The following is a 14,405-nucleotide window of genomic DNA, read 5'->3' on the forward strand; positions in this document are numbered from 1 at the left end:
TATGGACATGTGCATTCTTTACCCAAATAATTCCACAATATAAAATAGTTTTTAATAAAAATGAAAAATTTGTTGTAATTTTATTTATTGAAAGTATATGACGTATACGTTAAATGATAAAAACAAAAATGCTATATAGGATAAAAACATACAGTCAGTATTTAATTCAATTCACACCGGCTAATCAATACTTTTATAAATGAATTGATCTAAAACAAACCTTTAAATTCCCTATATTCTGTAGACTATTCATTAGATAAGATACAAGTTGGGGGTCATGAATATTGTTTCCTACTTTTCTATACCACCAAGTGAAAAAAACCGGGTAAAAGCTCATTAGAAATTCCCAAATAATTTCCTTTTAGAGAATCTGTAATAACTAACACTGAATCAGCAATGTTCGGACTATAGTCAAACAATAAAGTTCTACAAAAATTGACTAAAATCATAAACGAGGCAGTTTCAGATATCTTTCTGTCTTGATATATCATATTTATTAGCATTATATAGACATAATTTAGTTTTTAATTGTTCCAATTTCTTTGATTTTTATCTGGAAACTAAATAATCTTTATTTTATTTAAATATATATGCTGTGGTTAACACATCAATTGTGCCGATTTTTTTTCTATCCGTTTAAAACAAGTTTTAGTAGCAGGTTTTCTTAGTAATCTTAATCTTAACAAACTATTCATGTGTATAAATATAAAGACAGGGGCAGATTTTTAAACCAACACCAGTGGAAAATAATAAGATCCTCAACTGGGCACAAATGTCAATAAAGAACTGAACTCTCGGGACCTTTTAAAGAGTATTTTCGCCACATCGAAAATCTATTGAAATATATTTCCGAACAGGTTTCTAAAATTTTAACTATACTTTAAGGTTAGGTTAAGAAGACAAAGAAAAATAGTCGGTGTTTTTACTTCTTTTTTTCTTGGGAGGGGGGGGGGGGGTAAATAATATGCAGTATGCTTAAGAACAGTTGGGGGTTTTTTGTCGGAAAAAAATAGAAAATATCCTTTATCTAGTTCGCTTTGAAATATTTCTAGATATCATCTTTCAAAAGCAACAACTTACCTATTATTTTAAAAGACATTAATATTTACGTTACAGAGAGAAAATGTCAAATGAAGATTTAAAAGGGCTACTAGTATTTAAAAGGTCAAACAAATGTTGGCATTCCGTAAGAAATGCGTGTCGTACCTACAAAATTTATTATCTTAAACTGGGTTGAGACTTGGGATAGTTTTTTTTTTTTTGCAAAATGGTAGCAAACTACGAACACAATTGTCGTCTTATGCGATTTTTGTAGCACAAAGGTCCAAAGAATAAGACGATTTGTCTCTATCTATATAACAATATATTATTGTTGAATGAGACGCTTTATGATGAATGGCAATTTTTTTTATTTTGAATGTACATGTATTTTGTGAACGATGATTTTGTGTTGTTGTTTCAAAATTAAACAGTCCCTACTTTTCATTTACTAGTCCTTACGGCAATGAATCATACGAATTATATAAAGTACATATAGTTTATATCAGAGGACAGCATGTAATTTAGAATAGTGCATGCCATGGATTTCTTTTATGTACCGGTATTAATTTTAAAAAATGATGCTTTTCCCAGTCCCAATAAAAATGATTATGGTATCAAGCAACAATGTAAAACTTTTCGGTAAATGCATTGTATCACACGGCATCTTCAAATCTTATAAAGTTAGAATTATTCTTACTTAGCTTGTTAAACATAAAGGGCTTTTTTTTTACACTTTTTATGTTGCTTCTACAGTAGATTCCAGCTTTACCTTGTACTTTTCAGAAAGCTTATGCATTCATCGAATGTTTTAGTATATAAGTAGGTAATGCACCAAATCACTGATAATCCACTAAAATCGTACTACTTAATATTTAATCTCAAAGTAATTTAAATTGAATTGTTTAATTCATTGCAAACTTTTAAAAAGTTTTATATTAATATAAAATTATAAATATTAAATAACATAAATACAAGTTTTTCGTTAAAAAGAGAATTAAGTTTTTTGATAAATATCTACATACATACCTAAGCTGTTTCTCGGATCTCTGAAGTAGATCTAAGTTTAAGTTGGTTTTAAATACCCTAGTAACATTGCAATTAACTTCACGCAAGATTCTACAAGCGTCGGGGTTCATAATAACACGTTCGCGCTCTTTTATTTGCGTAAATGCTATATGTTGCAATGGTGTTTAACTTGCAACAAAGTTTAAAATCCCATTTTTTCAAGACAATAAATCGATCCAAACGATCGGTTATTTTTTTTTATTCAAACGTCTATTTTCTCAATAAAAGTGTGTATTTTAAGCTTTTTTACCCTTCTTAACACTTCAGCTTCGAACATTTCTAAAGAATGCAATGAAATGAAATGAAAACAGTCCCTCCGATGTTTGGAAAATGCACTTTAAACAAGTAAAGTCTGTTGATAAAGGTTATTCACAAAACTTCAAAGAATAATACATTGAACCACAAAGATGCGCAAGGGTAGATAAAGTTTTCTTTGAAATAAGACCGACAAATTGAATGTTGTTTTTGTCATTGACTGAATTCGAGCTTTGCATATAAAAAATAAGATACAGAGTACCAGTTCAAATAATCCGAAATTCTTTCATTGAAAATTGTACTACTTTGTTGGCAGTGTCTGGCCCTCTTCCAGTGTCTCTAAAGTCGTAGTGTTTTATTATTTCATAAGACCAAATGAGATAAATCGAGAATTATGTAGAATTATAGAATCTGGTACTATTCCAAATTTATCATACATTGATATGCTAAGAGATACACTTATAAATGCATGAGGTATCAATTTAATCACCTACAGCTTCACTTTTTTAAATAGGTTTAAGGTAGGTAAAAATTAACTTGAAAAGAATAATGGCATATGATTGTTGTTGGATTTTACAAGGTGTAACAATTTTATTAAAAAAAGGCTACAAATCAATCGCATGTATTTGAGAATCTTAAACGTTAATATGCCAAAGAAATAGTAATACGATTAATTCTTTCCAGAGTAGAAGGAAAGCAAAGACTTTAAGATTGGAACACAGATTTTATTTGAGATGAACTAAGGACAACCATGAACAACAATGACAATCAAGGTCTCTGCATGCTTTGTCAAAGCGAGTATCTAAAAGGAACATGCATGAATTAACAATGATGGTATCAATGATATTCGAAATAAAATTCTGAATAATAGAAGATTGAGGTATGAAAAAGTACAGAAACGATGTGCCATAAACACATACGTCATGAATGGCCGTATGGTTTGAACAAGAAAATAGAGAAAGTTTTATTACTTTTAGGACTGAATCCAGAAGGCAACTTGCTGCTGTGTTACTGGGCATAGCAGTGGTGTCATTATCCCGGGGTTCGTAGTCTACACAATCGTTATTGCAAAACGGAAGAAGTCAAATTACCATATAGTGTATTGTTATTTTGATGTTAATTTTAAGTTCCCCTGCTATGCCGAATAAGACATAAAAACGTCACTTAAGCTACGTAGTATAAAACTGCAGTCCAATTTCATTGAATACAGAAGTGCTGATTTAAACTGTACTTTGTATTTAAAACAGTATTAAAATTTATGGTTCATCCTGTACTGACAATTATATTAGCTATTTTTGAATAAACAACATGAATTATTGAGCCTCACAATCCTTATGATAAAGATAGTTTACATATTTCTATCGATTTGTCATGATTGCAGTTTAAACGACTGAAATAAAGATCAACAGGTCTATGAATGATGTGATATTTTTAATATCTAGAATCTCTTAATTTCGACACAGTGCGTAAGCGATGGCCAGACTATACATACGGGGCATGGTGGCCCGGATGTCGACTGAACATCAATGGAAATCGTTCTTTGCACAAAAATGTAATTCCAATTTTTTAAAAATCTGTGAATATATACATGTAGCATGTTAGTTGGACAGTGTAAGTTTACATCAGATATTTTTAAACATCACATGGAAATCTCTTCTTATTTGCAAGTATTCTTCATTGCTTATTCTTTTCGAGTTTGCAATGTAAAGTTGCTAAGCGGCGGAATACATTGTTTACAATGTGTGGGAATTGTTGAAGTGCACGTATAGTTAATCTTAGCTGGCATTGGGTTTTGGATATCTTATCCTCTCACGATATAATGTAATCAATAAAAAATGACAATAACAAACTTTCAACCGTCTCAAAAATATGTAATGAGTAATTAAATTTAGAAAATTAGGATATCTTCTGTTAATTTCGATATTATTAAAATGATAGGATCATTTAGCACTTTTTCTTGAAATTTCCTGATTTTAAGATTGTGTTAACAGTTGTTTATGCACTGAGACTACATGTAAAAAAACATAATACATGAATAAAAAACAAATCAAAAGTATAAATGCAATGTCACCAAGAAGATTAAACCAAATTCAGATACATAAAAATTAATCTACATTCCTGGACAAATCTGCGCACATATGTATTTCATCGACCTTATCCCTCCAATACAGTGACACGCATCAAGTAAAACACAAATCTTGTAAAACGCCCAGTATCTAGTGGTACATGGTCCATCGAATGTCAATTTGTCCTTTTGAAAATACGAGACATTATACATCATGCTCCGTTTATTGGTTGTCTTTGGTCTTTTCTCTGTTTTGCAGTGTGATCTTTTCAGTGCTTTATGTAAATTACAGGACCTTTTAAGAGAAGAAGAGAAATTACAATTAAGTTTGAATAGATACATCAGTAGTATTCAGGAGAGCGGACAGGATGTTCCCCCAGAAATATTAAGGTATGTGTGGGGGTTTCTAATTATTATTCTTTCGTTAAGGTTTTAATGATCTTCATGGATGTTTACATATTTGCTTATTGTATTTGATTCTTTTGATTTTTTATATTTGTAATATGTTTCAGTATAACATTTGCGAAAAAGATACCATTAGATTTGTAATTGTGCGTATCCTTTTTTAAGATCGAAAAGTTCACCGAAACTAATGCAATACAAGGGTAAATCTTGTGCATATTTAATGGTAAAGTATAGGAATAATAAATACACGATGAAACCAGAATATCTTGTTTTTTATTTGAAAAGCAGTGCATTTAAAAAAGAGTGCAAAGTAAAATAGGTCATACTTCTTGAAAATCTCATACGTCTTACATAATAGTGTAGAAAGATAATAAAATGAATTTTTAAAAGTAAACTATTTTTTTAACAGAACAATTTTCAAAATCTTATATCGCTCCGTGATTGAGACATTTATTTTCTCTCTTGATGCACTGAGAGTCTCCCCGGCAGGAATTCTTAAGTCGTTATCAAATAGTTAATGTTTGCACTTATTATGCGTGTTCCACCTCTAATGAATGCTCAGACATTTCAATGTAATATTCAAGCTTAAAATCGAAGGTCTTTTAAATTCTTCAAGACCAGGCGTTGGGTAAATACAGGTTTTCGAAATACAAAAGTTCCACGATTACCGCGCCCCGTCATCATCCTGTCCAACATCTGGTGGGGATGACGGTCAGTGATTGTCAGGCTAAGCAGCAAGAATGACAGCTGTCCTTTTCAGAATCTTTTAAAATATAGGCTCTGTACGTTGGGAAATTAATACATCAATGAGAATAGAATTATAAGCAAAAGCTCGTTCAATACCGAATCTGTTACTGCTCGGGCGACATCATTGTATAGAGAGACGTGTTCATTCTTAGTAAATCTATAAATGTATGTTTTATTCTGGTTTCCGAAATAGTTTCAATCAAGCATGTTGACAATATATATATATATATATATATATATATATATATATATATATATATATATATATATATATATATATATATTCGGCCAAATGAGAAATGAAAAAAATTCTTTTCTCATAGCATTTAAAAAAGCTATCAAACTATTTCAGTTAAATCGCCTAATTTACTAAGAAGGCAAGATTTCAAAATGCGATTTCAGATATTGAAGCCCCCATGATCTTGCATAAATTGTGAATTATGGTTAGCACATAATTCACCAGCAAATGTTTTGTTTAATTGATAAAGTGTTGATATTTCAATACACATCTACCTTATCATCTCTCTCTCTCTCTCTCTCTCTCTCTCTCTCTCTCTCTCTCTCTCTCTCCTGTTATCGTTCAGTTTAGAGCAATGAATCAGCATTGAATTTGCAAAAATCACATCACAGACGTGTTTTATCAGGGAGTTTTCATTATCTGTAGGTTTTCTGAGTCGCTTAAAATAAAACGAAAGAATATCAAGGATGGGTATCGCTACATCGAACACCCTATTAACGACTTCCATCTACTGTATCGATTTGTCGTGGAATGGCAGTCGGTATTTGATAACATCTGGTGCAAAGATTGCGAGGATACTGAAGCTGCTAAAGGTATAAATCATAGGCATGAGTAAATGAAGCTCATTCAAATAACGTTAGAACACGTAACATGTTGGTAAATAAATCTTATGATTAACACAAGGCATACCATAAAGAAATTGATTTATGAACTTTTTTTCTTGTAGTTATATACGTAAATCATATCTATACCATAAAAGTACCTTTATGTTTGGTAGTTAACGCAATGTTAACAAGACGGATTTGAAGTTCAACTTTGGACCGAAGTATTTTCACCTGGATTGAAATTGACCTGGATATCATTTTTCAATGTTGAATAAATCTTGCTAAGCAACTTTCAGTTAAAAGACAATTTACGCTCTGAGGTGGAATAATTTTCACCAGGATCAATTTTCAACATGTTGAGGTAATCGGAAATTTAAAAAAAAAACTTAACAAGCCGCTAAAATGACCCGATTCATAGTCCTAGGTCTATATTTTCAATAGAAAAAGCAACCATGGCTCAATATTCAACGTTAACAAGTGAACCCCGGATCAAATTTCAACCCGGGTCAATATTTTTCGTTACACTGGATCATTTGTTTATTGATATAATATCCTACGTTTACAATTAATCATTTAATAACAATAGAAGATAAATGGTCGTGACTGTTTGAAATTTGACACATTAGTAATAAAACAATGAGGATTTTTGTTCAATAATGTGGCGATTTTTTTCAGATTTTAATTTCACTGTTCAGCTGGTGAGCAAGCGTCTTGGTCTGTGGCCCTCGACCTACGATTTAGACGGGGCATCAAGCGCTCTCCTCCGATTGTGGAAGGTGTACAAGCTAGATCTCAATAAATTCATCAATGGCATTGTCCAAACATACACTGCAGACCAACCTATGTCTGATGACGAGGTGTTGACCGTAGCGAAGTTCGCGGACAGTGTCAAGGACGACTACTCAGAAATGAGATGGCTAGAAGCTTTGTACAAAAGATTACAAACACGGGATGGGTTCTCCTACAACCAGACCACTGTGATTCGTGTTGCGCGGTCACTAGCAGCGTCTTTCTACAAAGTTAGAATTATAAATACTTTCTTAGACGTCTAGTAGCTATCTTTGTTAAAATTACATTTTGTATATTTTAATTCGAAGTTGTTATTAACATTTTTCTATAAAAAGCATGCATGTAAAATTTGAAATAAATTTCTTTGAAATAATAGTAATATTGGGCATTTGTTTACCATTAATATGAAAAATAAGTGTAAAGCAATGTGTATTTCCAGTTAGGTTTTCCAAAGAGAGGGATTCTTATTTTGGAACCTTTCCATAGTTTAGGTGATTTTTCCTTCTTTGTTTGAAAACACTTTTCATTTCATTAACTGAGTTTTATAAAGCATACATATTTAAAAATTTTATACATTGTATTATTATTTTTAAAGTAATATCTTTCTCCAAAGATGATAATACTTGTTAATCCGTCTTAATGAGACTTGTTTGGATCACCTAGATAACCGTGGTATAAATCGAGACGTAGCGTTTTATCTGTCCAGTGCGAACAGCAACGAGAACGAGACCATTCCAGAACCAACACCAAAGGATGCAATGTACGAAGCTCTATGTCGTGAGGAACAAAAAGTAAATGACATTGATGGTTTATATATTAAGCAAATTATGATTACTGATTCAGTTATCATTGAAGTATATGATATTATTTGTTTTTTACTCTCAGAAAACCGAAAGAAAGTACCTTGAAATTTATTTACAGAACAAATGTCGGTGTTTATAAACGTGTCATTATTTACATGCATATGCTAAACAATGAAAACTTTATCACAGAGTCTACAGGAGCTAGCCAAGCTTCGGTGCTTTTTAAGGGAAACTGTTATACCTTATTACAAAGCAAAAGAGGAAGTTGTCAATTACGAACCAAGGATTGCCATTTTTCATGACGTCATCTCTCCCACCAGTATTGAACATCTAAAATCCGTTGCTTCCAAGGGAGTATGTTTTTAATTAATTGCGTTTATTGCTGTCTTTTTATATAAATTGTATTACATTCATAAATATGTCATCAAAATCGGCTATTGAATCTACATGTAACTGTTTTATCATTACATAACGTTAGAACGATGATCTAATGTTAAATCAATAAGAAATATCAAAATTATAAGCCTGTAATCGATCTTAAGATAAAATCAAATATTTTAACGTTGGTGTTTTATATTTTACTTCAATCGTAGTATGTAATGTTTGTAGTTCACAAGATCCACCGTTTTTCTAGAAAATACCGGGCCAGATGGACATGTAACGTATGGAAAACTTGATAACGTACGCGTGAGTCAAACGTAAGTCTACATTACTCCGACTCACCATTTTAAACAAAATCAGTAAACTATTTGCTATCTATTGTTATCATTCATTATATTTTCATTTGTTGTTTTTTGACCGTACGCTCTCGATTAGTACTGACTTCTATCAAATAATTGACCAGTCTTGCTTTATTTTCATTAATTCTGAACGAATCGATATTAATGTAAACTTGGCACAATTTGAGATACACTTTTACAAGCTGTCTATTACAGTCGAGAGATTCTGGTTAAATATGGGGAATTATAACGATACAAGAAAATTGGCATAATGGCGATACGTCTTTTATATTACTCTTTCCTTACAGATCTTGGCTTGGTACAGATGAATACCCAGAGCTATCGCGGCTTGAGAACAGGATCAAACTTACAACAGGACTTAGTGCCGAGTACAAGTCAGTGAGAAGTCACTCCGAGAAATTCCAGGTATGGTCATTTTAAATTTGATTTATATCAAAGGAGTTGTGCATATTAAAGAGAGTCATTTGTTATGTTATTCTTTGTATGAAATATTTGTAAAACACCTATGAGAACAGGATTGCAAAACAATATATTTACTTTCGTTGTACAGGTGTTGAATTATGGAGTGGGAGGAATGTACACCGTTCACTACGATTATACGGTTAGTCTTGTGTACTAACGGCTAAGTAGTCTTGTAGTTGTTAACTATTATATTACTTTTGTTTAATGAAAATGTTTCATTGGCTTTTATAGGGGTACATGCTGGGGATACCATCTAATCCGTTAGACTCTGATGACATTAGAACTTCCGGTGAGAGAATGGCAACCTGGATGTTTTATGTTAGTTTTCCAAAAACAACTGGAGTACTCTGAAATTATTTGGTCATTTCAATAAAATGCTTTTTAGTTTATGTAAAACATTTACAAAGATTTTATAGCTCTTTGCATTTTTACAGTTGAATGACGTCAAAGCTGGTGGCGCCACAGTATTTCCGGAAGTAAAAACAAGAATACCAGTTGCCAAGGTATTGTAACTTGTGTGTTTAGATAGATAGATAGATAGATAGATAGATAGATAGATAGATAGATAGATAGATAGATAGATAGATAGATAGATAGATCATATTTTTTCTACACTCGTTCGGTGACGTATCACTTGATTTCAGGGAGGAGCGGCGTTTTGGTATAACGTGAGACCGAGTGGAGCGACAGATCCCCGAACTTTACATGGGGGCTGTCCAGTCTTAGTTGGATCTAAATGGGGTAACACTTATTGCATATCTGATTGCCTTATGTCCATTCTATCCACACGAAATTTATGTTCGTTAATATCTAATAATTTTATTAAGCTTTGTATGACACTACATGTATAAAGTGTGACTTGATCTATTTATAAAATAGCTCACTATTGTTTTAGTGAGCAACAAGTGGATTCGTGAAGAAGGACAGATGGACCGAAGGTTATGTGGTCTGACCGAAGATGCTGTTGAAAACTTTCCAAAAATTTGACAAGTGCTAATTTACCGGCAACGAAGTTGTATTGGTTGGGTCAATCTGGTATCATACTTCAAATTTTGAAATCAAATTGTAAATGAGTGGAAGTACCAAACTAAAGACAGCTGAAACTAGGACCATGCTGTTCACAATTTATTACACCTTGCATTAAAATTATGGAAAAGGTTATTTTGATTCATGTATTTTGTTTACAAAATTATGTGAAAACTCTAAAACTACTTAATCAGAAACATCATCTGTATATAATCGTTTTATGTTTAATAAACCTTTCAAACAACACAATTTTTGTTGTAAAGACCTCGAAATCATAAAGCCATCTTAGAATTAAGTCGAAAATTGCACACTGCCTTATAAATGTCTTTTGATTGAAAACACAGCGACGAAATTGACATGATATTAAAACTGCCTTGACATAACGTTGTTAATTTCAAATTTCGAGTCAATCTTCATTTTATGATTAAAGATTATTTTATGACTGACAGAAAGTTTGACTTAAGTCTGAAATTGCTTCATTATCCTGAGACCTGATGGGTTTTTTAATAGAAAGATAAACGCCTATCTTATTTTATACCATAAACGATTACATACAAATGATGTTTGTGTTTAATTACTGTAGTTGTAGCATTTTCACATAAAGTTTGTTACCAAGGTACTTGATTCAAAATAAATAAACATAGAATGCTATAAAACAACAAAAATTCTCAATATGGTACTTTATAAAGCCGAACAGACATTTTATCTGTTTTGTGGACTTTTTTGTAAAAGTATTTTGTATAGTTGTTGTAGCAACTGTCCATTATAACCGAAGAAGTAAAAAAGAAACAATTAGAAAAAAGACAACGATTTATTGTTCTGTGGTATTTGTCAATCGATCAGTGCTTACGTTTAGATAATAAAATAGCAACACACGTGTTTTGGGAAACTTTGTTTTGATGATTATTTTCTTATTTATCGCTTATTTTTAATGTTATATGTGATTACCATATATTATGACCTCCTTCTTTCTTCAGTCACAGAAGAAATGAACAAAATAAAATTAAATCCGGACATATTGGAAAACGTGGCCACTCGTGTACATTGTCGAGTCTCCTTTACAACTTGGTACATAGATTCACAAAAAATTCACAAAAATGGGGTGAACATAGTTTCATCGTCGATAAACTAGGATTCTTGGTTGTAAATTATTGTTAGTTTATGGACTAGATTGTAGTTAATGCCAATTATTTACATTTCGCATTTGTTAACCATAGTTAACGCGATCATCTTTGTTTTAGACGTGTAAACTATAACTAACACTGATAACAGCAAATGATTGCAAACCATTGTTTGTCTGAGATACATAGTTTTACAATTTGTGAAACTATAATTAACAACTATTAGTAACAGTTAACGAATGTAAATTACCGTATATTTTACAGAGGTGAATATTTTTCACTAGAATCTATTATTAACGTTTATTTACAGACTTCGATAAGCATTCGTAAACTATAGTTTACAACCACTATAGTTTACAGTCTATAAATAATAATTGGTTTTACAAAAAAAATTATGGTTAACGAATCGTTACCTATAGTTAGCGGTTCGTAAACTATAGTTTACAGTCAGTAAACCTAGTTTATCAACTGTGAAAATATGCCGAGCTTATTTTTGTTGATTTCGACGTGCCATACATATATTGTCATTTTTTTTCTTTCTTAACTTTAATGTCAAGGTCTTTGTATCTCTTCATCTGTATCATCTGTACCATCTGTATCATCTATACCATCTGTATCATCTATACCATCTGTATCATCTGTACCATCTGTATCATCTATACCATCTGTATCATCTGTACATCTGTATCTGTACATCTGTATTATCTGTACCATCTGTACCATCTATACCATCTGTATCATCTGTATCATCTATACCATCTGTATCATCTGTACCATCTGTATCATCTTTACCATCTGTATCATCTGTACCATCTGTATCATCTGTACATCTGTATCATCTGTACATCTGTATTATCTGTACCATCTGTACCATCTATTCCATCTGTATCATCTATACCATCTGTATCATCTATACCATCTGTATCATCTATACCATCTGTATCATCTATACCATCTGTATCATCTGTACATCTGTATTATCTGTACCATCTGTACCATCTGTATCATCTATACCATCTGTACCATCTATACCATCTGTATCATCTATACCATCTGTATCATCTATACTATCTGTATCATCTGTACATATGTATCATCTGTACCATCTGTATCATCTGTACCATCTGTATCATGAGACCTACTGAGTGTATCATTTAAATCATGAAAAATGACAATAACAAACTGTCAACCATCTCAAAAATATAAGATAAAAGGTGGAGTTACCTGTGCGAGGTCTTTGACATCTAAAGCCCCTTTCACAATTTGCGCACGAGCAAAAGCGACTGAATATTCGTGCGACCGATAAAATTAGATATGAATCGTAAACTGATGCCAAAAAAATCGCATTTGAAAAAAGTATTCGTACGAAATTCGCACGATATAAGCCAGCGTTGTGCGATGTAAACACATTAAATCTTGCGATGTATCTTGCGTCTGTATGCGACTGTTGTACAATGAAAGCAACTGTTGAAAGATAATGCGATAGGATCGCGCGAGAGACCAGGTGATCGGACGATTGAACAGACTCATGGTCGCACATTACGCACATTAACAACCGCGTTTCATCTTACGAACTTTAAAAATCGTGCATCACTCTTGCGAGTACACAAAACGCTGTAAAACGTTCGTACTAATGTTCGTGCGTTGTACTGCAATGATTTGGATCGCATTCGGTCGCTTCTGAATAGTGTGCATGTCCACTATTTTGAGAAGACTTGATGCGAGCACTAAAACGCATGAAACGAATGCGAGAGCTCGTGCAACGTATGAGAGAGCTCGTGCTAATCTAAAAAAAAATCGGTCGCAAAGTGTTGTAAAGTGCTCGTGCGAAAATTGTGAAAAGGGTTTAATGTCTCTAATCAACTACTAAACAAACCACTGAGCTATTTGGAAGGAATATTACCTAGCTATATATCGTGATTTATTCAAAAGATTTATCTTTTATATTTTGTTAAATCTTTAAAACCTTCTCCAGCTAATTTTATACAGGAAGTTGACAGTTCGTTCCATATAAAAGCTACATCTTTACATGTAAGAATTCAAACAAACTGACCGAATTTAACAACAAAACAAAATCTTAATTATTTAGTATCAAAAGAGGCGGCTAAGTCACAATAAGCTAATCAAATAAGATTTACATTGAATAGATATGTAAAATAAACTTCGAGCTATAGACATTTGTAAAGAAAAAAGTATCCACAAATCTAGCTTCAAATTTGATATAATTTTGAAAACATTTCTATAGATCAATTTTTCTTTTTCATGAGGTTGAAATAGTCAAAGAAAGATGATGGCCACAAAGACAGTCAAATGTTTTCGAGATTAAACTTTATGTATAATTATGCAATACTTTGCTTAAAGCAAGCACAGATGTGCAAACACAGACCCTTACGTCTGACATCCAAAGAACTGCTGTCATATCGATTCAGGGTTTATCAGTATTATCAGCAATTATAACAGCTTCTCTCTCCGGGTCTGTATTAATCTTATTGAATGCCAGTACCTTAGAAGACTACGTGGAGATGCAATCTTAGAGATCAATCAGCAAATAAACAAATCAAAGTATTTCCTATGGTGCTGAATGGCTATTTACATAGAAATGTGTACGCTGCATTTATCCTTCAATATACAAGTACATGTACATTTGATTAGGTATTTTTCAAACTGTTTTTCACATATGTTAACCAATTGTTGCACTCGTCACTTTATTTTAAAGTTTGAAATAGACAAAGTTGTTTTGGGAAGACAAATTACATTGTTTTTCTGTTAATTGTATATATCGATATTTCCTTCATAGTCACATTAATCATAACTGAATTAATGGCAGATTATTTATTGACAAGAGCGATATCATTATATCCACATTATTTATTCCTGTGCAACAGACCAGTTTGGATTCCCATAAATCAAGTTACAGCCTGGTTCAATCAGATGCTTTCGTATTTTTTATCTTGTTTTCTGAATCTCTTCACGCCAATGACAGAATGTCAATGAATGGATTGGTATATCAAGCCTACTGTCAGAGACTTCATTGATCTTGAAC

The 14,405-nt window shown here is 32.2% G+C and overlaps 2 protein-coding genes across 2 annotated transcripts in view; one reads left to right on the forward strand and one right to left on the reverse strand.

Moving 5' to 3' along the window:
- LOC128173066 (chitin synthase chs-2-like) overlaps positions 1-2,186 on the reverse strand; it is a 29,203-nt gene extending 27,017 nt beyond the window's left edge. Inside the window, exon 1 of the mRNA XM_052838798.1 lies at positions 2,068-2,186. The gene's annotated coding sequence lies outside the window, so the exon portion shown is untranslated. The remainder of the gene's footprint in view (positions 1-2,067) is intronic.
- A 2,356-nt stretch (positions 2,187-4,542) lies between these two features.
- On the forward strand, positions 4,543-11,119 carry LOC128173084 (prolyl 4-hydroxylase subunit alpha-1-like). The gene is made up of 13 exons (XM_052838811.1): positions 4,543-4,816; positions 6,243-6,409; positions 7,097-7,440; positions 7,650-7,701; positions 7,874-8,001; positions 8,203-8,367; positions 8,623-8,711; positions 9,041-9,158; positions 9,304-9,354; positions 9,447-9,533; positions 9,650-9,718; positions 9,860-9,956; positions 10,111-11,119. Exons 1-13 carry the CDS (start codon positions 4,641-4,643, stop codon positions 10,200-10,202), a joined length of 1,635 nt encoding a protein of 544 aa, XP_052694771.1. The 5' UTR covers positions 4,543-4,640; the 3' UTR covers positions 10,203-11,119.
- The last annotated feature ends 3,286 nt before the right edge of the window (positions 11,120-14,405 follow it).

This window comes from Crassostrea angulata, chromosome 1, assembly GCF_025612915.1.
Source record: "Crassostrea angulata isolate pt1a10 chromosome 1, ASM2561291v2, whole genome shotgun sequence".
In the NCBI taxonomy this organism is placed as follows: domain Eukaryota; kingdom Metazoa; phylum Mollusca; class Bivalvia; order Ostreida; family Ostreidae; genus Magallana; species Magallana angulata.